At 43.1% G+C, this 25212-nt stretch overlaps 1 protein-coding gene across 1 annotated transcript in view; it reads left to right on the forward strand.

Moving 5' to 3' along the window:
- Positions 1 to 4938: 4938 nt before the first annotated feature.
- Positions 4939 to 25212, forward strand: part of LOC148011284 (transducin family protein / WD-40 repeat family protein) — a 191806-nt gene continuing 171532 nt past the window's right edge. The window contains exon 1 of the mRNA XM_087670532.1: positions 4939 to 5144. Coding sequence (XP_087526658.1) covers positions 5085 to 5144 — 60 coding nt within the window. The 5' untranslated portion in view covers positions 4939 to 5084. The remainder of the gene's footprint in view (positions 5145 to 25212) is intronic.

Consider the following 25212-nt stretch of genomic DNA (forward strand, 5'->3'; position numbering starts at 1 on the left):
CTTAGAGTGGATAAGTTGTTTGATCGACTCAAAGGAGTACAATACTTTACAAATATTGACTTGAGGTCAGGATACCATCAAGTGTGTATATGCATGGAGGATATATAAAAATTTGCCTTTTGAATGCATTTTGGGCATTATGAGTTTTTGGTTATGCCCTTTGGCCTAAGTAATTCTCATGCCACATTCATGACACTTATGGATAGTATCTTACATCCATGTCTCAAAAAATTTGTTGTTGGTTTCCTTGATGATGTTCTTATTTACAGTTGTTTTAAAGAATAACATTAGGAATAACTTTGCTATAATCTTTGGGTTGCTTAGGCAACCCAAAGAAACAAAGCAGGTAAACCAAGTTCTAGAAGATATGCTATGAGCATATGTAAGCAAAAAACAATCTAATTGGGAAGATTATTTACCCATATTAGAGTTTGCTTATAATAGTGCTAAGCACACAACTATAGGGTTTAGTCCATTCATGCTTATGTATGGATTTCAACCCCACTCACCAGTTACGATGGGATTAGCCAATGAAAAAAGCCAACATGTTAAGGACTTTCTTCAATATCATTTTAATAAGCTAAAAGTAGCATGCTTGAATGTTAAGCAAGCTTAAGACCATTATAAGAAACATGAAAATGAACATAGACATATGGCCACCTTTGAAAAAGGTGGTAAGGTCTACTTACGTATTCCCGAATATTCAAGAAGTTTGAAGTCTAGTACAATTCCTAAGTTATCTCCACGATATTGTCGTTCATTTACAATCTTTAAACATGGTGGTGAAGCTGCATACAAATTAGATCTACCCTCCTCTAGTAGAGTCCATTCAATCTTTCATGTTAGCTAATTATGAAGGCAACTTGGTAATGATGATAGTTTGGTGGACCAAGGAATGTTAGTAGAAATTATTGAACCATTAGTTCAACCTTATGAACTAGAATGGATCTTGGATTTTCATGAGCATTATGTTTGAAAGCAAGTTTTGTTGAGTGGAAAGATATACTTGAAGAAGGTTCTACTTGGGAAAACATTATGGTACTCAAGACACAATTTCCCACTTTTTTCTTTTAGAACAAAAACTCTTCCAAAATGGGAGAGTAATGTCAAGAGAAGGGTCTTGAGTGGACATGGTTTGTAGGATAGCTCAACCATAGTGTTAATAGTAGTAAATGAATCACCACGCTAAGTTGTTTATGGGGTTAAGGGGTCAAGAGATAGCCCACATTAGGGCACAAGGGTATGTGGAACATAGGGTCTAAGGATATGTAGTTAGTGTGAATAGACTCACTAAAAGTCAAGGTCTAAAAATAGTCCATGGATATGCCTAAAGATACCAATGCGGTGCTGAAAGAGGCTATCATCTTGAGTGGCTAGGAGGTTAACCGAGCTTTGTCTAATTTTTGTGCTTGCCAAAGGCAAGGCACCCACAAGTGTTTTACACTCCGACTTTGGTATGTCTTGGTCTTCTCATCATTCCATCTAGTTAATCATCACCATTCATCTCCCCTACCAGGAAGGCCTTAAAGAAGGGCCTAGAATTAATTAAAAAGGGACCATAGCTTAAGATATTTGTTTTTTTTTCTTTCTCATTAAGAGATATGCAGGATTATTCATCTACAACTATGTCTCTAATTATGGCCTCAAAATGCTCTATGCTCAACCAAAAGGATATTGATATATTTGCTAGAAGAAGGATAATTTGAAAGGGTATCGACTCTCTCTTAATCCAACTTAGGTACCCTATCAAAATCAAAACCACCTCTTTTGGGTAGGAGGGGAAAAGTGCCATTTTCCCTCTCCCCATTCTCTTAAAGTTTAATCCAAGCTTGATTATTAAGTATAATAAGAGATGGAAAATAAACAAGATCATCAATTGATGGTGCTACAAATTGTCTAAGATATATTGCCTTTTGTGTCTCGCTCTTCGTAAGAGCATCTAGACTAATAAGAAGGCTCACAAGTTTGGTTTTGGAATTGGTATTTGTGTTATATGTAGCAAGGACTTTGAATACATTTCCCACCATTTCATGACTTGTTAAAATAACACTGCAACTCTTGATCTACTTCATAGAACTATAGCCCCCCTTGAATTCCTCTTAGATCAATTTTGGAAGAAACTGCTATTAGAGGAAGTTAACGATATCCTCCCCATTCTTTCATTATTGCTAGGAGGTCGTTACTTGTGGAATATATGGCTTTAAAAATTCAGTTGTGTTCCATGGTAAGAGTTTTGACAAGTTTGCTAGATTTGGTATTAATCTATGGCTACAATGGTTAGAAAGAAAAGGAACATCACCAACAAAGAGACCAAATAAATTACCAAGAGCTATAAGAGAATGATGAGACCTCCCTCCAATGATGCAATGTAAGCTACCATAAAGGAGCCTAGAAGTGCTATTGTTGAATTGTATGATTCATATGCCCTTTTTGGATACCATGTCTCTAATTACTTGGTATAATAATAGGTAAGATGGTCTTCTTGGATTGATAAGTTGGGTCCATCCCAATGCAATGCAAATATTTCCCTCCTTTTCCTTGATGTTCCTTCAAACAAATTATTATTTATTTTGATTGAACTTGCTTTATGGTTGTAAAAAGAAAATTGCAAATAATTCATAACTAACCTAGGAAGACAAGAAGAACATCATAGAGCAATTCAATGTTTTGGTAGAAAGAATTACATAGTTGTAGATAATTTATTTGTATCCATAAAGAATCAGCAACCCATTCCTATTAGTTTGTAGTATTCTAGAGCACAAAAGACACATTCAACATCCCCTATTTTAGATCCATAAATAAAATAGGATAAATCAATAAACAAAGCAAAATACACTAGTTCATAAACTATAGACATGGTGAGAGAATAATAATCAATTTCCTTATTTATATCCATAGTTGGTAGGAATCTCATCAAATGTAGTATAAAGACATAAATTTAAATTGTTAAGGATGACCTTATTGGTTAGGAGATCATTTATTCAGGCATGAACATCAAATGGCCAACAAAGAACTTGAAATCTTGACATATTCTTCTTTGACTGGCTTCATGTGTATGGTATGCTAAGATTGATCTAGAAACTTGTAGATGTCACAAAAACTAAATTTAGAAATCAAACAACAAAACATAACAAAAAACATCAACTAGATTTGATGTAAGGGAGAAGGAAGGAAGTTTGATGTGTTTGTAATGCCAATTGAAAAAATCTTAACAAAAAAAGATAGCTTGAGAAAGACCCCTAAAACACTCACACATGCATGTGCACACATGCGCGCACAAAGAGAGAGAGAGAGAGAGAGAGAGAGAGAGAGAGAGAGAGAGAGAGAGAGAGAGAGAGAGAGAGAGAGAGAGAGAGAGAGAGAGAGAGAGAGAGAGAGAGAGAGAGAGAGAGAGAGAGAGAGAGAGAGAGAGAGAGAGAGAGAGAGAGAGAGAGAGTGTGTGTGTGTGTGGTGTGCATGTGCACACACACACACATGCATACACATTGGTCATGTATTCCCAATGTGCTTTGTTTTGGACTATTAGAGGTGGATTCTATCTTGACATAGCTCCAAGTGGAAAAGTTCAAAGTAGCATTGACTTGGGAAGTCCATCAAATTGAATAGTGGTTCGAATCTCTCTTAAAACAAGTAGTAGAAGCACCCTCTAATCTCAAAGGACATTGGGCGCTTGCATATAGCTTGGTCCTTAGTCTTCCACTCAAGCTCGAAAAGTTGGCAGATTTTGAACTTGGGAGGAGGTAATCCACTCCATAACAAATAATCATTACCCACGATCCATGGGATAGGTCAATGCTAGGTGAATGCCCATGTATCTCAATTTGGGCCATTAAACCATTAAGGCACAAATGTAGAAGATGTTTTCTATAAAAATCCATCTTCCTCTCTAGATCCTTGATAGGTGTCAACCAAGTCCTCAGTGCATGTAAGTGAATACTGCCCATCCTAATGATCTTCTTGAGCTCCTCTTAACTGAGCTCTAAGAAAGGGGAGTCCAAGTTGTATTATAGAGGTGAAAGGTGATCCATAAGGAACCCATGTAGATATTGCCATGTGGTTGTCCTAGCATATACACTTAGTGTAATGCTACAATGCTAATTGTCTAGATGACTCTAGATGGCGTACCTTCGTCTCGAGAGGCTTCAAAGCCTACACATAAAAATCATAGTTTGGGAAAAGGGCCATAATTATGATATAGGTGGTGCTACCATCTCTGCCTTGACTATCTACGTGGTATTGAAAACTTACTCTTGATCATATGGGAGATCATCGTCATTAGGACCGTCTTACTCCCATCCATCATACACCTCTCTATCTAGTGGCGATTGCTCTATTGTGGATCTCCTCCTTGTATAATAGAGGCTCGATCCCCAAATAAGACCTCTATGTAAGAATGCTAGTGTAATGAATGTGTCAAAGAGCTAGACCTTCATCTAAAGTTCTTGGAGGCACATATGTATTGTTGATTCAGTTACATATGTTTTGAACAAGGGAAAATCCAATACCCCTCATTATGAGTAAGGCTTGAGGAAAGTAAACTAGAAAACAACTTTACTTAGAAGTTTATCTCTTAACTCAAGAAATGTAAAAGTTATTTTTGAGTAATGACTCATCATGCCACACTATACCATACCTTTGTAAAAGCAAGATGCCCTAAGAGGGAAGGTCAATCTATACTATTAGTTAATGAGAGGTGGGGGGCGGGCGCCACGTGGCAGCCTCCCACCTCCCCCACAAGAAAAAAAAGAGAACGCAGGGGTGGGTGCCACGCGTCCAGCACCCACCCCCGCCCACAAAAATCACGCCCGCCCCAAGCGCCGGGGCGAGTCTAGGTGCGTAGCGCCTTGTAAACAATTACCAAGAAACTTGGCAAAAATGAATGGTAATATAAGTTCCACGTAAAGGGCTTTCACATATGATGCAATATACAAGTTTTATTCATCTTTTCTAGGCTATGCGAGAAGGTTGCATTTTCCACCCGGAAGGTAAAATGTTTAACGCTCGTAGAAAGAGCCACAGCGACAACTTGATGTGGTGACTGCATTCACCGTTCAGCATTTGGATATCGGAGAAGCATCGGCGCCATGGAGCCAGAATTTGCAGAGTTCAAGCTCAGTTGCCAACTTTATGGACATCAGGAAGATGTAAGTGTTATGGTCCTCTTGATGTGCTTCTTTTCCAAGTTGGATCTCAGAAATGCGCGCATATATGAGAGAGAGAGAGAGAGAGAGAGAGAGAGAGAGAGAGAGAGAGAGAGAGAGAGATTTGTCTCATAAGCGCACCCATGCTGCAATGCATCGTCAGCATTACACCAGAGTGATCGTTGGAAACATATTACCCATCGCAGCATCAGCATCAGCAATAGCAACCGAGTGATCGTTGGAAACAAGTTATGCACGTTTTATGGTTGCATTGTACAATAAGCCTAGTTTATAGAGCCAAATATAGTGCAAGGATAAGCCTGCCAAAAGGACTCCTAGATTTCACATGTGGAGTTTTGCTACAGGAAAAGCGTCAGCAATAAAACCAACTGATCTTTGGAAACAAGGTATTGCACTTGTATAATAAGTCTAGGATCATCTCAATCTATGGAGCCTTGTAAAGTGCAAGGATAATCTTGGTAGGAGCATTAGGATTCTAGATGGTCAGCATTTTGAAAGGAAAGACATGGCAATGCTTATTCACTTTGACTTTTGATCCTTTCAATGTGTTAGTGGGGCTTCATTCTATGTGCCTTTGGCGCTACATCAGTGGATATCTTTTGTATGTATTCTTATGATATTCTCTCTCAACCATGGGGTATTCTTGTGATAATGATCTCACTTTTGATGGCCCACCCCTAGGGCCTCAAAAGTTACTACTCATTGCTTTTGAATGAACTTGAGATCAATGATTTTTGTTGATGAGACTAGGATTATCTAGTAGGACCTATATTGAGTGTGAGTGACGTCCATCTTGTCAAAAGTACAAGTCTAGCTCCATTTTAGGGACATTGTTAGGTATTTTGGGCCTTAAGTTTTTCAGACTGAGGGAAAAGCTAGAGTAATTAATTTGCAAATTTTCACTTCTAAAGAAAATGTTGTTGATATGTTTATCAAAGCCTTGAATGGGAACAATTGAAGGGCATTACTCAAAGCATTGGCTTTGGTCCTGCCAACCCAATTTGAAGAGGTGTTTGAGTGCTAGCTCCAATTTGAGGATCATAGACGTGGACTCTCACAAAATAAACTTTATATTTGTATTGAGTATTGTTAAAATACCCTAAGTAGAGAAAATAAAAAAATTAGGGTTTAAGTGCTATGTTGCATTTCTAGGTCAACTTGTTGACATGGCATTGCATGTGATATAGATTGACTTCTCTTGATGAGGAGATCAACCTTTCCTTTTAGACTTACGTGAAAGTCAAGGTGGAGGTGTGAGAGTAACATCATGAAGCAAGAGGAATCATCTATATTGTCATCTTCATCTTTTCTTTCTACAAACATTTGTATGTACAAGCTTTAGAGGAGCTTGTGTTATACTTGCTTCTCGTGGAAAAAGGGTAGTTGATGTTGTTTGCTCATCATGGAAGTGTCACATGCATTTGGCAATGCAAGGAAACGACCAAAACTAGCTGGAACTATTAGTTGTTGATATAGGGACCCCAATTAGCACCCAAAGTTGAAGATCCCAATTGGTCGGGTAGTTATAGAATATGAGATTGAATGCGGGGTAGAAATTGGGGTAAAGGAATAGGACCTGTGGGTAAGGAAAATCAAGGAGTGCAAGGAGGAGTTGGTAGAGGAGTAGCGAGATGAGTCTAAACTTGTTTTCTCAAGAGGTGAGGGGTTTCACTTGTAACTATATATGTGTATCACGCGGATTCAACCCAAGGGATTTTTCAAATACCATCTTTAAACAATTGTAACATATAGAAGGGTGCCATATAAAGGGGTTATTTACATATTGAATAAAAAAGAGAATATACTGTGAGAGTGTGCAATGGAAGAGAACCACACACACACACACACACACACACACAGATGCACTGAGGAGTGGATTGATTAATCCTTGCATGCAGCTTGAGGTATGCTAGCTTGGCTTAAATGTAGTCGGCAACATATAAAAAATGGGATCAATGTTGAGGTGGCAGTTGATATAGGCGCAAGCTCTTGGGAAGGTTGGATATTGTCTGATAGGGTAGAAATTGATTGATGACAAACACTCCTAAACCGATTGAAAGAAGAAATGTGAACTCTAGAATGAGTTGCCTTCTCTGTCAAAGCACATGATAGACATGTCAGAGCTCCTAATATTGCATGACAAACATGATTGCTAACACCCCCTCTCAGACCTTGGATGGGGTTGAAGGTCAAAGAAGATGCGGATTTGAGGGTGACAAGAAGTGTGTCAATGTCGATGAAGGTCGTTTATGTAGACCGTCGAGGAAGAAGCTCCTCATGATCCTAGAAACCTCCCTCTAAAACACTAGGGTCTGGGAAATCCACAGCCGCATCACTGAGATCGTCCCCCTTTGAAAGGGATGGGAGGTACGAGGAAACCACTAGAGGAGAGAGTGAGGGATGGGAAGGAACCTATGGAAGAGATTGTGCGTAAGCGGGAACGGTGTAGCAATAGACAATTGCCTCGGATGACCTTGCATAAGAGAAGGGGAATGGAGCCTGTAAAGCCTGCTCTCATGCCAACTTATTGCTAATAGCTCTTGAAGAAGAATCCTCAATAAACACGGCCTTCTCAATGAAGACAATGCGGATAGCAAGGCCAGTTAGGTCATAAATGGAGAGGAGTGGAAAGCCCAAGTTTGGAACATGTAGGACTTTTGAAATGGAGGTAGAAGAAAGTGATCATAATGGCAAAGTGCCAACATCACTAATAGGCGCTGAACAAATGTCGCCAACAATGATAAGACCCTCAAATGGATAAAGATCTTGTAGCATATCTCCTTGTGGAGTCATATGACTAGAAGCACCACTGTCAAAGAGCCAAGGGCTCTCTAAAGAGGAGTTAACCATTGAAGAAGGCTCCTCCAACACATGGATATGAAGAAACATGGACTCATGGGTAACAACTGGTGTAGAGGTAGAGAAAGGCTTGGATGACATAGCTCCATCCTTCGCTCCTAGACAAAGGTGAGGGTACTTCTTCCAACACTTCTCCTTAGGACATGTCCCCTTTCCACAATGTGGTCACTGAGACTTCTCTAAATGTGTGTGAGAGCTTGAAGACTGCTTGTGTGTCTCCTTCTTGGGCTTGGCCTCTATTTTCTCCTTCTTTTTCTTTCCTCCTCCCATAAGTGCAGTAAAAGTTTTTGTGGAGTTGGATCCGCTGGCTACCTGTTTTAGATGTGCATCATGCTCCAAGACAAGTGGGGCAAGCTCCTCCCATAGAAGAGTCTCGTGGGTCCTTGATGTAAGAAGATTGGTGTGGAAGACATTGTATTTCAAGAGATGGTATCTAAGTCAAGAGAATCATGGCCATATCTTTGAAAAGATTATCTTACCGAGGGAAGAAAGCTCATTCGTTATGTCCTTCAATCTATTGATGTGATCCTTCATGGAAGGAGAGTAATCAATAATGAGCATCCGACAATTCTTCTCAAGAGTAATTCGGTGGGAAAATGTCTTCTAATGGTACAAAGAAGCAAGCTTTGTCCACACTTTCATTGCTTGCCACAACTTGCATGCATGCACTAGGATAGAATCTTGCAAGAAAAGATTGAGCTCTAGAATTGAGTCAATCCCATAGGGTGCATGATCCATTGTTGATTCCACTTTGGGATCCTCCACGAGACGGGGAATATGGTGGGTAGAAAACTCCTAAAGATCGAAGGTGTCAAGTATACATTCCACCTTACAAAACCAAAGCCCATAATTTGATCCATCCAAACGGTCTTCTTTGGGAAGAGAAGGAAGAAAATGCACCTACAGTGATGGTGCCATCATAGGGATTTGAGGGCTAGGACCTCTGATCTTCATGATGATCATGCCACCTTTCAGACGAGTGATGAGAGATCTCGTCATAGTCATCAAAGCCATTGAATGGGCGATAAGACGTCTTCAACACCTATAAACATCCACAAAAATCTGCATTTTGCTGTAGATGGGCACGAATGGTGGAAATCAGCTACACCTTTGTGAGAAGCTTGTAAATGGGCTGCCTATGTTGGATGGATCAGTAGAATGCAGGAAAACTGTGTTTTCAGCAAGGGGTAGATGACTGAAAATCTGCGTTTTCAGCTTAGGGGGTCTCCTCTTGAAGGGGTATGTGTACTCACTGCGGCTCTAATACCATGTGAGAGTGTGCAATGGAACAGAACCATGAACATAGAGAGAGAGAGAGAGAGAGAGAGAGAGAGAGAGAGAGAGAGAAGCAGGCGATGCTAGTGGTCATTTCTTTGCATAGTGTCAAGACAAAGCCTACCTCGGTGGATCAAAACCTTTGGATAAAGAGCAAAACGCACCCCCCTATCTTGCTGAGCAACATGTTATTGAGCCCAGTCACTCACTCAAAACGACAACCAACTCCTCCCTCAAATATGGGGACATAGGGATGGACGGAAGCTTGTGTTCTAAAGGGAAAGCCAAGGAGACTTCTATGTCTACAGTACTTGCTGACCCTTCTTCATCATCGGATCCTCTTCGTAGTTATTTGCATCACCGAGATTTGCAGACTGCTTTAGTTTCCACTGCTCCCAAGGATCTATAGCCTCCCAAGGATTCACAATGACAACAGCCCACTTGTGATTCACGAGGCCTACTAGCCTTTGATGTTGATGGTCAAGTGATTACTCTGTGGGATTGCAAGTACCCAGGTTCTACCTCTTGCCCTGTAGATGGACCTTCCTCCTCATGGGCTGATCCTTGGTGGCCCAATCCTTTTGCAGTGCTGGGAGACTTCTTTGAAGATGGTGTACCAGAGGCATTGGCAATGAGGGCCCAAATGCACGTGGTGAAATCTCAACACTCTTGATCCTGTGTGTCGTTTAGTCCCGGGGTGCCTCTTGCACACTCATCCTTTTCGCTCCCAAGGATCTATAGCCTCCCAAGGATTCGCAACAACAACAGCCCACTCGTGATCCACCAGGCCTACTAGCCTTTGATGCTGATGGTCGAGTGATTACTTTGTGGTATTGCAAGTACCCAGGTTCTACCTTACCCTGCAGATGGACCTTCCTCATGGGCTGATCCTCGGTGGCCCAATCCTTTTGCAGTGCTAGGAGACTTCTTTGAAGATGGTGTACCAGAGACATTGGTAGTGAGGGCCCAAACGCATACGGCGAAATCTCATCAACACTCTTGATCCTGTGTGTCGTTTAGTCCCGGGGTGCCTCTTGCACACTCATCCTTTTCTGTTTGTTGAATCCATTGTAACTAGTTTATATATGATAGCCTTGAGCCACCTTGAACTTTTTAATCTTGTTATCCTGTAACTTTTTTCGTAATTAATATAAACCCCCCATTACGAGAGAGAGAGAGAGAGAGAGAGAGAGGGGGAAAAAAAAAAGAGAGAGGGAGATGAAATAAAGTGGACGTGCTCCCCCTGACCAGCGGTCGTGTGTACCTACCTCCCGTGCTGCCTGAGACCTTTCATCAGACCAGCGCAGGTCTGTTCTGCCCTGTTCGAGCCCTGCCCTTGTCTGTTTGTGAACAGCTGTTCAATCTGTTTGAGATCTTTCGTCAGACCAGCGCAGTGTCTGTTCTGCCCTGTTCGAGCCCTGCCCTTGCCTATCTGTGAACAGCCTGCTCGATCTGTCCTGTGAACTGCTGTGTGTCATTCCATCCTGCGGAGCCCTGCTCTGCGCTTGACATAGAGAGAGAGAGAGAGAGAGAGAGGAGCCACCCTGGCATATGGCAATTTCCTCTGCGTCTTTGCCGTGACTTTTGTAACTCGATGGCTTAGAGCCATCGTGTATCTTGTAATCATGTAAACTTGTACCTTTTTTTTCGTAATTAATACAATTACCTTTTACGAAAAAAAAAGAGAGAGGAGCCAGCGTACTGCAGAACTGCCAGGATTTGGGAGCGCGAGACTGCAACCCTGTACAGGTCATGTAATGGCACCAACCGAATTAGATAGAAAGGACAGATCTGCTCCTGGGCTGAAGATTGCTGACGAGCAGGGCCTGAGCAGACCTGCCCCTGTACACAGAGAGAGAGAGAGAGAGAGAGAGAGAGAGAGAGAGAGAGAGAGATCTGCGCCTGGGCTGAAGATTGCTGACGAGCAGGGCAGACCTGCCCCTGTACACAGAGAGAGAGAGAGAGGACAGACCTGGGCAGCCCTACTGAGGCCAGGTTATGGAGAAACCGCAGGAGTCAACTGGTATTGATATGGCTTTTCTTGACCAGCATATCGGGAATGGAAATGATAATGATTTGGTCGAATCAAATGGTGACTCATCAGCAGAAGACTCTGGACAGTTGATGGATGGAGATGAGATGGGTAAGTGTCGTAAAATGTTGGTTGATGAACCGGACTTGTTTGTTCAGGATTTGCCTTGGCTAAATGTTCATGCTTCATGCTCTCAGCCTGAGGGGCCTTTACAGTTTATGCTGGCTACTGCTAATAATCTAATGTCGGATTACGCTCAAGCCAATGAGGGTAAAGAGAGTTCTTTACCGGCAGGGGAACATGTGGTAGCTGTCATGGGTACAGATCTAGTTTTACAGCAGATTGCTGCTTTCCATGAGAGGCCAGCCATCTTCTACTTCACGGGAAGGACTCCTTTGATCACTAGAATTCGTGTGTGGTTGCAGTCTATGCTTGTCAGTGCTGACACGGGTCAAGATGATGCTTTAGCATGAGTGCAGGGCCCGCTTGTTGAAGAGATTTATGATGGGCCGAAAGGGTTCTTCGAAGTTCTTTTTCACTCCCCTGAAGTTTGTGCTTTCATTATGCGACGTATCCCTTTGTTTATGGATGGCCAATTAGTAGAGACCTATGGTGGAATTTAAGGAAGTACTTAGGCAGGCATGTCCTATTTGGGTTGAGGTGGTTGATTTTCCTGCGCATCTTTGGAGACTTCTACCTTTGGTGTCGAAAACTCTTGGTGAAGTATTGGTGGAGCCTTGGTTGGCCTCCCGCAACAGGAATAGGGCTTGCATGCTTTGGGATACAAGGAAACCTCGCTTGACTAAACTTTAGTCCGGTTTGAGGTTCCGGGACTGCAAATGTTGGTTTACGAGCTGAAATGGGGAACATTTGCTGGTCACTGTTTCAGATGTGGCCAATTAGGCCATTTCATTCCCGAATGCGATAGAAGCCCGGATGTTTTGCAAAGTTCAATGGTTCCTGACACGGATAAGTACCTATGTATACAAGGATTATTCAATTTTCTTTAGTGGACGTGTTTCACTTAAATTTGGAGTTACGTTGGCCGTCAAATCATCCTTGCAACCATCTTTGGTTTCTCGGGACCCTCGCGGTAGATTTATGATTCTGGAAATCCTATATGAGGGAGAGGTTTTGTGGCTAGTAGGGGTGTATGCTCCTTCTACTACTCGAGAACGTCATTAACTTTGGGATGATTTGCACTGCATGGCCATGGCTTGTCTAGGCTTTGTTATGGGTGACTTCAATACATGTGTATCTATGGATCGGGCAACTTCACAGCACTTAGTCATGGATGGCCTTGAACATCAGGCGTGGGATGCTTTGGCAGCTGTATCCTTGAAATAGGACATGTGGTCTTGGTTGCATCCTTCTCAGGCTGGATATACTTATCGCTCTCTTTAGCATCCAAATACTTGGGCCCGACTGGATTGGATCTATATTTGCCTGAGTGATACTTTTCTTCCTGAAGTTATTGATATGTGGATGGAGAGACAGCATGTTTTATCATATCACTATCCTTTGGTCTTGGAGTTGAATCACAGACCTGTTCATGCTTTTAAGGCCCTCCTTACCCACTTGCCTCTTCGTTTCAATCAGTCATTTTTGCTGCATAATCAGTTTTTAGAATATGTTCAGGAACTGATTACTTCTTTTAGCTCGAGGGTCCTCATTGAAGGGATGCAAGCTTGGGCTTAGGGATAATACTCGATCGGTATCCCGACAGTAAGGTATTCAGAATGCTTCCACTTTAAGCGCTGAATTGTAGCATGCACAAGCATTGCTGACCCACTCATTGTCTTTGTGTTAGTTGGGGGAGTCTAATGATGACTTGCTTATATGCATTGAATGGTTGAAGGCAGAGTTCAATCTGTATGTGAAGTGGAATATGCTATATACAAATTGCTGGCCAGAGCAGAAGCTTTACACAACAACAAGTGTCAATCCCATAAGTTTTTTGCTCGATTGCATCAGAAATATGCTCGTGAAAATATTGTGCGCTTGATGGATGAGCAAGATGTTATGGTCACTGAACTTGCTTCCATCATTCAGATGTGTGTTGACTTTTATAAATCGTTGTTGGGCCCATAGGAGACTCTTTCAGATGCGGCTCTTGCTGCTCGCAGATATATTTGTAATTTGGTTGTTAACCAGGTTAAGCCAGAATTGGTTGATTTGATGGAGGCCGATATCTCGGAGGAGGAAGTGGAAGAAGTGCTATCTCATTTGCCTCGAAGGAAAAGCCCTGGTTGGGATGGGCTTCCTAATGAATTGTTCTCGGCCCATGTGGATCAACTTAAGGACCCATTATCACGTCTGTGTCAACAAGTGTGGAGTTCCGGTGAGATGCCTTCAAATTGGAAGATTGCTGTCATTCGGTTATTGCCCAAGGTTCCCTCTCCATCCTCCTTGAAACAATGGAGACCCATCTCTGTTATGGGTTCTTTATATAAAATATTTTCTAAAATCATTGGCAACAGGTTGCAGAAAGTATTTCCGCAGCTGATTCATCCACACCAATATGATTTCATTAAGGGCCGGAATATAATGCACAATATTTTGATTGTTCAATTGGGAATCGACTATGCTAAAGCTTCAGCGTCGCAGGTGGTTATGCTTCAGCTTGATATTGAAAAGGCATTTGATAATGTTAGCTGGTCTTTTTTTGCGACAACTAATGACCACCATGGGATTTGGGCCTCGTATGATCTCTCTTGTGGATACTATTACTCAAGGTGCTGTTGCCTGCATCGTGCTTAATGGAGGGATCACGGATGAAATTGCCTTGTCCCGATCTCTTTGACAAGGCTGCCCTCTCAGCCCTTTACTGTTCGCTTTAGTCACTCACCCGATGCTTTCATTGTTGGACGAGTTGGCTAATCAAATGGTTGAGGCCAAGAGATGGGTCACGGAAAAGGCTAATAAAGTATGGCATTCTCGGGATAGCGAAAAGAAGTGGTAGGAAAGATTCATCAAGCTTTGGAAGTCTAAGGTTCCGTATTAGGGTAAAGTGTTCATGTGGAGGCTACTAATTGGGGTCTTCCAACTGGCGATGTGCTGCGTGTCCGCAAGATCTCTGCTGGTCGTTGTGTGTTCTGTTCTACATGCGATGAAATAGTTCTTCATCTTTTTGTCTCTTGCCCTGTTGTCCGCAGCAACTTAGCATGGGATATCAGTTTGTTTGTGGATTATGGAAAAGATGATTTCTTCGTCTTCTTTGCATTCAGATTATTCGTGCCTTTTCCATTTCCTTAGATGGACAGCCCTGTGGCATATTTGGCGTACTCGGAACACCTTCATTTTTGATTCAGTATCGAGTATCCGTGGTTATGTGGTCTGTGTTCGTGGTTTAGTATGATGGCAGATCTCCTCTATGGTCTCAGCTGATCTGGTTCTTCCTGACATTGCTACTCCTTGACTAGATATTGTTCGCACCACTCCAGCTGTCCTTTCTGAGTGACATTTCAGAGTCAAAGTTGTGATAGACTTTTAGTTCTATCTCTGTTTTTTTCTTTGCTGACCTGATGGTCTGATTTAAAAATGTGAGACTTATATCCTTTCTGTTTGGTTGGCCTGAAGGCCAGATGTAAATATTCCAATATTAATATACACTCATTCACGAAAAAAGAGAGAGAGATGAAATAAAGAAATTTGCATTGCTGAATACATATGAGTGGTTTGATCAGCGCTTTCATGCAGCCCGAGGTATCAATGAGAGCACCGGATCAGTCTGAAATGATGACAGCAGCATGATGGTGACAATGACAGAGACAGTGAATATCCAACTTACTATCCACGCTAGAGACCAAGGAGACTGCAACAACCAATGGAGCACTTGTCAAGGGAGAGAAGAATGTGATCTGCCCCAAATAGAGGCCAGCTATAAATAGCGGGAATCAGCCAAAACTGGCCGACCAGCCAACTTGTGCGAGCTTGGCCGATTGCATTTGATGCAGGCAGTTGGCAGCACATAAAAAATGGGGAAAATGCTGACATGACAGCTAATGCTGGCACAAGCTCTTGGAAAGGGTGGATATTGTGACAGGGCAGCACATGTTAGAAACTGATTGACAAACACTCCTAAACCGACTGAAAGAAGAAATGCAGACTCTAGAATGAGCCGCCTCCTTTGTCAAAGCTCATGATAGACATGTCAGAGCTCCTAATGTCCTTGTTTGACTCAAACTAAGGCTCATAGGCAGGAGATGATAGTGTATGACAAACATGATTGCTAACATATACATATAGTGAACCCCTTGAGCTTATTTTAATTGTGGTGAGATTGGTTACATAAGGCTTGATTGTCCGTACCCTGTAAAAATAGGTGGTGGCATTGTTACTGTAGGTAAATCTGTAACTGCAACCAGCCTTTCTTCTGTGGATGGGTGGTAAATCCCTGATTACAACTTAATCACAGCAGCAAACAATTAATGCAAATCTGAAAATACAAATTTACCTACTGATCTTGGACAATGTACAATCGATTGGCTCCAAAATTGGTGCCCCTTTCGGTAGTTCTTTAGCTTTATTGAAGAACAGGTTGATTTACAATGGGATTCTCCCGATCCCCTTCACAATCCAAACTCCCCTTGCTGTCCAAAGTGACCAGCAAGTCTTCAATTTGATTTGCCCCTTGATTCAGGCACTTGATTGGCCTTCACCCACTTCATAGACGATGGAAATGCTCCAAATTCAATGGCTGGCTATAGGCCTCCACTTGAATTTAGCTGAAATTCACCTTCTGCCCTGTTGAATTCAAGTCTTGGAGCTTCCAATTTTTGGCACACTTCCCAAGGCTGTTGCTGAACCCTAATTTTTTATAGCAGAGAAATTTGCAATTTCTCAGCCTCCAAGGGTCTAAATGCTGAGATCTTGAGAGCAAGGTTGTGAAATGGCTGGGAGATGAGAGAGAAAGCAGTAGAGAGAGAAAATTCAGAGTTTTGTTGCAAAGAATGACTGAAAATTAGTCAAATGGAGCTGTTGCCTTGCCACAATAGATTGTAGATGCAAAGAACTGAAGAAAATCAGTCACTTACTGTTACTGCCTTGTCTCAACAGCTTGTAGATGCTGTCACCTGCTGTTGATTGGTCTTCTCTTACCCTTGGCTACCTTAGAAGGTCCTCGAATGGCTGCAAATCAGACCAGCAACATCTCCTTCCTCTCTCTTATAGGTTGAATCCACTAAAAATGCCTCTCTCTAGCCTCTAAAGACGTTTTTCAGTCTTGTATGGGTATTTTTGACAAGTGGTAGCCTTTTCAAATGGTTTTTCCAGCATTAGCCATAATTAAATATTAATTTTCAGTCTTTAAATACTGAAAATTAATCTAATAATTATTTCGGTGCCCTGAAAAATGATCTGACTAACCAATAATTAAATTGGCTAGGCAACTTCCATTCCCGAGTGTCTTTGTGCCATCTTTGATCATCAGATTAGCGTTAGGTACCATTAAACACCACTTCTCTAGTGTCACCAACTGACACTTATAGCCAAATGAATGACCTAGGCCAACAATTGGCACCAGATACCACCAAGTACCTGTGCGGCATAACTTATAGCAACTTTTGCCTTTAACATCCCGTGATTTCCCCGGGTCCTAGACTTGTAAATTTACTCTAACCCTGGTTGTACCTCACATGTGCAACATTTACTTAATCATGTGATTAAAAGTTAATCCACATGTTAAGTGAGATTTCAAAAATACATGTCCTCATGACATTCCTCCCCATTGAAATCCTTGCAATCGTCCTCAATTGCACTGCCAAATGCATCAAAAGCAAAGTACTACATTGGAATTTTCCATAGGGCATGATAGTCAACACAACATTGCGCATTGTTGTTCAACCATTCCATATGCCCAACGTATGCTGAAAATTACCTGCCAACATAACATAACATTAGACTCACAAAGAATCTCAAAAACATTGCCAGATTATCATGTGACATGTCCATTTCTCATGAACTCAACTCATTCGGCAAAACCAAGCCATAGTATAGCAAAAACTAAGCATAAACCATGGTTGAAACATCAATGGCATCATAACATATGCTGTTGTCCATGGAACTAGATGTAATCTTGTATTCCATGCTCGGACGAAGCACATTGAGATCAAGTATCACTTCATTCAGGAGAAGCTTTTGGATGGGACCATTGACGTGGAGTATTGCAAGACGGAGGATAATCTTGCAGATTTGTTCACGAAGGCGCTTCCCCAAGCTCTTCTTCAGCAGCATTCCAGATCCCTCAGTCTTTTGACCCGTCCAGGATCTGAGAGGGGGTGTTAGACAATGTCATTTCTTGGACAGCCGGCCAGTTGGACAGCAGAGCAGTACGGCAGCAGTACCGCCAGCGTAGGTGCCATGTGGCACAGATACAGTAGGATTGCAGTTGTGTGCGGTCAGCCAGTTTTTCTGCAATCGGCTTTAATGCAGCCGACCTGGTGCTGGGAATTCCTCTTTTTTTGGCTATTTATAGTTGATTTTGTGGACACTCCAGCATTTATTTTTTTCAGATTCTGATCTTGAGATCTGTTGGCTGAGACAGACTGTGCTCGGGCTGACAGACATCGAGGTCATCAAGTCGGAGACATGCAGAGATATTTCCTCTACTCCCTTGTGTATTTCTGCACTCTTATACAGCATACTACACCACAGATTTTCTGCGCTTACACTGTCTCCTTTTCTCTCTCTTTCTCTCTCTCCTCTCTGTGTTCACTCTCTCTCAGTCTTTGTCCTACGCTTCCGCATCGCTGCACTCTGACAAGACTCGCACGTGAATTGACATATCTACTAACACCCTCTCTCAGATCATGGGTGATTTGGTACAATATAATGATGCAATGATAAAAACCCATGAACCATGGATATCCATGTAGGGAGTGGCTAGCCCACCACCAAGATGCCTCAGAGATAATTTGATGTCAATGTCGATTGTAGCAGCTCCTGAAAATAGAGAAGAATCATAGCAGCTCTCAATATCTGTCAACAATGTCTCATAGGTGCATACAAGACCATTTTGTCAAAAATGCCTCTGAACATATGTGACCATGGATTCCTTGCCTTTGGCTGCCTTTGGCTAGATTGCCAAAGTGTCCCCTCGTGAGCACAAAATTGTTAGCGGTCATGTTTGTTATGCCTTGTCATCTCTTGCCTGTGAGCTTCAGTCTGAGTCAGATGAGGACTTTAGGAGCTTTGACATGTCTATCACTTGTTTTGATGAAGAAGGTAGCTCATTCTAGAGCACTTAGTTTATTGCATTTCAGTGCATTTTCTCCCTCAGTCGAGGTTTTGTGTGCATTTCCCAAGCAGTTTTTGCATTCTTCAGCCTGCCTCACTTGCAGGATGTTGTCCACCCTTTTCGGGATTTTTTGAGCATTTCTGGCATTTTTACCAGCATTAAATGCTGATTGAACATATTTTGGCCCCAAATTTCAGATTGGGTAGTTTTTGGGATTTTTTGGCTATTTATAGCCGTTTTCCACTTGGTAGTCTATTATCTCATTGAGTTTTCTTCCTCTTCAGGAGGTGCACACTCTGACTTTGTCATCTTCCTTCGTCCCCGGTGCTGCCATCATCATCAGCCTGATTTGGTGCCTTTACTGACACAGTGGGCTGCGTGCAGGGACTGATCAGTCCTTCTGTATTCAACATTCGTTTCTTGTTCAGCGCAGGTTTCTTTTCTTCTCCTCTTGCAGATTGTCTCTCTCTCTTCCTCTGTGTTTGAGTTCCCCCGTTGCGCACTCACATAGTATCATCGTGTAAGAGAGAGAGAGAGAGAGAGAGAGAGAGAGAGAGAGAGAGAGAGAGAGAGAGAGAGAGAGAGAGAGTTGACTTCTCCCGAAGGAGACTACGCTAGATTGCCAGGCGGCCTTGCCACATTAGCCTTTTGCTGAAAACATAGCTTTCTGCTTGGAGATGTCCGCTTTTCTTGTGCTAGGTACTTGTTTTGCTGCCCACTTCCTCTCTTGTTGGAGGGGACAGGCTTCCTCAGTCAGGTGACGGTCTTTTGTTGCAAATACAGTGTTCCTTGGTTAGGTGACAACCCTCCTCAGCAAACGTACCTTATGCAGGCGACAGTCTATCTCCCCTAGACAGACCCTCTACATCGATTTTCTTGTGATCTTGTAGCTATTTCCTCTTATTTTGGGGTTGTCTACTACCAAAATGCAGATTTTTTGTGGGTGTCTTGCAGGATATCGAAGATGTCTTATCACCAATTCTTTGCTGACTCAGACAATGAGGTCTCGATTCCTTCCTTTGATAGACGGAGAGATTTTCGTGCTAGTTCACGCGATGACTAGAGGTCATCTAGCTCATTTGTACAGGATCTCTCTCCTCCCTGTTGTCTCCATGTTTCATAGAAGGCCCGTTCTACTCGCCTTCATATGCCATTCATGGCACCCTCTATATAGGTGCCCTTACTCGCTTCTTTGCCCAAAGAAGACCTGCTTGATGGTTCCAACTACTCACTTTGGTTGTGTAAGCTGGAGTGTATTCTTGATACCTTCGATCTTTGGGTGTTTGTAACCCACCCTATTCCCCGTCCAGTGGAGAATCCCATTGTTGGATCATCGATGGATTGTGCGGTCTTATGGGATTGGCTCAACTTTAGATCTTGATCTTTTCTCTTTATGAGCTTACAAGATTCTGTCCTAGTGCATGTGTGTAGGTTGTGGAAAGCAATGGAAGTGTGGACAAAGCTTGCTTCTTTGTACTATCATAAGACATTTGCCCATCGGATTACTCTTGAGAAGAAATTACGGATGTTCGTTGCTGATGATTCTTCTTCCATGAAGGATCATATCAAAAGGTTGGAGGACCTGAGGGGTAAGCTTGCATCCCTTGGCAGGATGATCTCTTCAGAGAATATGGCTATGATTCTTTTGACTTAGCTGCCATCCCCTCGGTTTGATGTCTTTTACACCAGTCTTCTTACATCGAGGACCTGTAAGAAGTTTCTATGGGAGGAGCTTGCCTTGCTTGTTTTGGAGCATGACAAGCGCGCCAAAGAGGTAGCCAATGGATCCATCTCCACTAAAGCTTTTGTTGCAGGTTTGGGAGGGGAAACAAAAAAGAAAGGGAAGTCAAAGGCTAAAAGACAGAAGAGTTCTTTAGGTTCTGACTCCGACTTGGAAAAGCCTAAATGCCTATATTGTGGGAAGGGGATACATCTAGAGGAGAAATGTTGGAAGAACTACCCTCACCTTCATCTGGTACTAAAACGTTCGAGCCTTCTACCTCTACTCCAATAGTTACCCATGAGTTAGTGTTCCTTCATATTGTTGACTTGGAGAAGCTTTCTTCAGTGGTTGCCTCATCGTTTGAGAGGCGTTGGTTGGTTGATAGTGGAGCTTCTAGTCATATGACTCCGTGAGGTGATTTGTTGCAAGATCTATGTCCTTTTGAGGGTTCAGTCACTATTGGTGACATTGTTTTGTTGCCTATTTGTGCTGTTGGCACTTTGCCTTTATTTCCTGACCACGCGTTGAGCTCGCTTTCATAGGCCCTTTATGTTCTGAATTTGGGCTTTCTACTCCTCTCAATTTATGGTCTTACAAGTCCTGGTACCCGGGTTGTCTTCACCAAGCAGGCCGTTTGTATTGAGGATTCTTCTATGGGGGTGGTTATTACGATAGGTTGGTAGGAGAGCGGGCTTTATAGGCTCCGTTCTCCTTCTCTTATGCAGGGTTCTCCGTGGCAGTTATCTATTGCTTACCCCATTCCGGCTTGTGCACCCTCTTTTCCACTCTTTCCATTCCCTACCCTCGCCTCTGGTGGTTCCCTTGTACCCCCCATCCCTTTTAGAGGGGGACAATCTCAGCGATGTGGCTGTAGATTCCCTGGCTCCTAGTGTTTCAGAGGGGGACTTTCCAAGATCATGAGAAGCTTCTTTATCGGCAATCTTCATTGACAGACTTTGTTGACATTGGCATTCCTCTTGCCACCCTAGGATCTGTTTCTCCCTTGGTCTTCCACCACACCTAGGATTTGAGAGGGTGTGTTGGCTATCATGTTTGTTATGCCTTGTCATCCCTTGCGTGTGAGCCTCAGTCTGTGAGTTAGAAGAGGACTTTAGGAGCTCTGACCTGTCTATCACTTATTTTGACGGAGGAGGTAGCTCATTCTAGAGTACTTAGTTTATTGCATTTTAGTGCATTTTCTCCTCCGATCGGGATTTTATGTGCATTTTTTGGGCAGTTTCGGCATTCTTTAGTTTGTCTCACTTGTAGGACATTGTCCACCCTTTTTGGGATTTTTAAAGCATTTCTGGCATTTTTACTAGCATTAAATACTGGTTGGACATGTCATGCCTTATCATCTCTTGCTTGTGAGCCTCAGTCCGAGTCAAATGAGGACTTTAGCAGCTCTAAGTTGTCCATCACTTATTTTGACGGAGGAGGTAGCTCATTCTAGAGCATTCAATTTATTGCATTTCAATGCATTTTCTTCTCTAGTCGAGATTTTATGTGCATTTTCCAAGCAATTTCTGCATTCTTCAGCATGCCTCATGTTAAGAAGAGTGCTAGGGTTTGCACTGAGGACACACAGAGTGTACGATCACGATAGAAACACAAAGACACAGACACAGACACAAAGGGAAAAACTCAAACCCTAAATGCAAAACTCAAAACTCAAACCCTAAGCGCAAAACTCAAAACTCAAACGCAAACAGAAGAAGGGAGAGAGAGAACACAACTCTGAAGTGAATGAATGCTATAAATGAATGTAAGAGTGTATAGTGTGCTCAAGGGCAGAGCAATGTTGGAGTGTGACGTCCACTGAAGACGGATCCCAAGTCTGTGACCACTAGTCGGAGTGTAGGAGTGCTGAATAGTGAATGGCAACAGACTGTTCACCAAAACGCAGCAGTTTGGAGGTTGGAAACTGGTAAACGCAGCAGTGTACCACCGATCGGGGGCTGGAAACTATGCACAGTCTGCTGTAAACAACAGGCTGAAACAGTGTCTGAGAGTGTCAGGGCCTGCAATGCTGAAAACACAGGCTCGCTGACCTTGGAGATGATGGACAACAGGCTGAACAACAGTCTGGGACAGTTTGGAGCAGTCGCCAGCAGTTGAGAGTTGTCGCCTACAGCAATGGACAGGCTGAAGATGATGTGGCTGCAGTCGATGATGGTTGGACAGTTGATGGAGGCGGGCTGCAGGCTGGAAACTGGGCGCCAACAACAGCAGAGGGTGTGTGGGTTGGTGTAACCTGCAAAACAAGGATAATTGCTGAATGGGGGCAGCCTGTCTATTTATAGACGTGGAAGAGCGCCCCAAAAATTAGGGTTTCCACTAAACTTTCTTGAACCGCTCCCCGTTTTAGGGTTTCCATTGAACTCTCTCGAACCGCTCCCCGTTTTAGGGTTTTACTCTAAAAGAGCATTTTTAGTGTGTTTTGGGGATGTTTAAGAGGCTAATCAGCACAAGTAATGCATATTTTAGCTTAACACCCCCTCTTAGGCCCAAAACTGAGCCGAAAGGTTAGGCCGGCCATTGTGATGTTGATGTACCCCAAGGCGTCCCACCCCAAAGCAGCCAAGGCATCGGACAAATGGTGCACGTCGGCTGCCCAGTGGTCTACCAAGACTACAGAGGTGATGGCTATCTTACCAAGGGAATCCAAGTAGTCACCGTAGAGAGGACAGGGCATCGGACAAAGGGTGCATGTCGGCTGCCTAGTGGCCTACCAAGCCCTACAAAGGCGGATGAAACTATATGGAACTTTTGTGTGTTGGTTTTTTTTTTTTTTTTGAATAAGTATGGTAAATTTTATGGGATGTGGCCGATTGAGGAATAGTGACCGAGAAGACGGGAGTAGGGAGGGTACACCCAACACATCACAAAATAGTACAAGCTAACCCATCCACTCAGGGTGTCGATGACGAGGAAAAGTAGGTGATGAGATATCTATGTGATGAAGAAGGATGGTGGTGTGGTAACAACAGCCGCCGGTGGAAACAACTTAGGATCTGCTCAAGTGGTGCTCTGCACAATGAGATGCAAAGTATGCTACATGTTGAAGAATGCTCATGTAGTAGGTGCCACTTGGATAGTGTCCCTCATGGGAAAATTTTTCACTTGCCCAAGCGCCCTAGTACAAAGATGATGAAATCATGCAATGCAAAGGGTAAGGTACAACAGAGGGAGAAGCTGATATCGAAGACAAAGTGCTGAAGCTTGTAGAATACCAAGAAGGATAGGAACTCCCTCTCAACCTGGATGTAGATGCCGAAGAAGGAAGAGGAGCCTGATGTCGGTCTTCATGTGGTACCGAGAACCATATGGAATGAAGAGGAGGAGGAAGCATCCCAGCTGGAAGAGCTAGGTAGAAGTCACTGCCATGATAGCATCAAGAGAGATGCTGCACGATCCGCCTTGGGAGGGGAAGCCTCCATGCTGGTAGAAGAGCAAAACTCCAAGGATGATGAAACCATGAAGGAACAACGCACATCCCAAGTCTCCAGCCTAGGTAGGATTGGGCAAACCTGCATGTTAGCTCTACATTGAAAACAAAACCTGCAAAGGAGATCAAAGTTTGCAATCACAGAGGTCAGTAGTGAGATGCTCCAAAAACAAAACAAAACAAAAATAAAAAGCTAACTAAAGGAACAAGTGCAAAGATGCAAATGTGTATGTGTGTGTGAGAAAATGCAGTGGAAGACTTAAAATGTAGAGATAAAAATTCTATGGGCCCGACTCTAAGAGTGTAAAAAATGAATGCTAGACTGACCTAGGGTATCCGAAAGGACCTAGAGACATGCTAGTCTAAGAAGGTGGCCACCATCGCGTACGTCCAGTAGTAGGGCTCTGCCAAGGAAACGCCTGACGAGGTGGGGAGGAAGGTGAGATAGATGCATGAAGTGCAACGGGATCGGAACCTGCAAACTAATCAACCAATCCTTCAGGAGTAGAGAAGGATGGCCGCTGAGGTTGTCCGGGTGCCACATGTCTAGCAGTCGCTATGGGGGCTGGAGAAGTAGATGGGGCAGTAGCGGAAGGCGTAGCCCCACTGGACTGTGAAGTCGCAGCGGTTTGCTGAGGCTTTTTAGGTGGAAGACCTTGGGCCTTGGAGTGACACTCCTCGTCCACATGGCCTGCTCTTTGGCAATGTGTGCAAAACCGATTTTTCTTAGAGAGTTGCTGCCAGATAGGTCTTGATTCTTTGGTTCCATCGGAGGAAGAGGAGTCACCCTTTGATTGGCTTGCCTTCGCATCTAGGGAGTTCTTGCCCCACTGGTGGTTTTCCCTCCCGAAGAAGAAGCAACCAACCCCCTCTGCCCTGAATAAGGCTGTGATGAGGATTTCTTGTGGACTTCATTATGCAGCCTTGTGTAACGCAAGAATTGGCACTCAAACTCGTAGAAGGTTGGCAATCGAGGTTGGGAGATGACGTGTTGAATGAAATTGAAGTATTTTGCGGGCAACTTATTCAAGAAGAATGTAACCTGATCGTCATTTGACTTTGGAGAGCCAGTAGTGGCGAACTCGGCAAGTAACCGCGCCTATAGTCAGCCAGCTTGACTTTCAGATCATCCCCTTCCTTAAGAGAGAACTCTTGAAGCTCAAAGTCGAGATTGATGCGCCGAGTACGATCATGAGCCACATAGCGGTCGGGAAGGTGACTCCAACGCTCTGACGCGAGCGGGAAGTGCTGCAACTGAGAGTGAAACTCAGGAAGCAATCCTTGCATCAGCTCAACGTTGGCTGTAGCATTGCGTATTCTCCATTGACGGATGTAGTCAGGGTGAGCTAGTCGAGGGTCCGGCATAGGCTTTAGACCAATGATGAGGTCCCAAAGACCCTGAGACTCAAGCACTTGTTGCATGAAATTCGACTAAGTAGTGAAATTTGACCCATTAAAACGTGTCTTATCCGTGAA

The sequence above is a fragment of the Lygodium microphyllum genome, chromosome 28 (genome assembly GCF_053477565.2).
Source record: "Lygodium microphyllum isolate KBCC chromosome 28, Lygodium_microphyllum_v1.1.10, whole genome shotgun sequence".
Classification (NCBI taxonomy): Eukaryota; Viridiplantae; Streptophyta; class Polypodiopsida; order Schizaeales; family Lygodiaceae; genus Lygodium; species Lygodium microphyllum.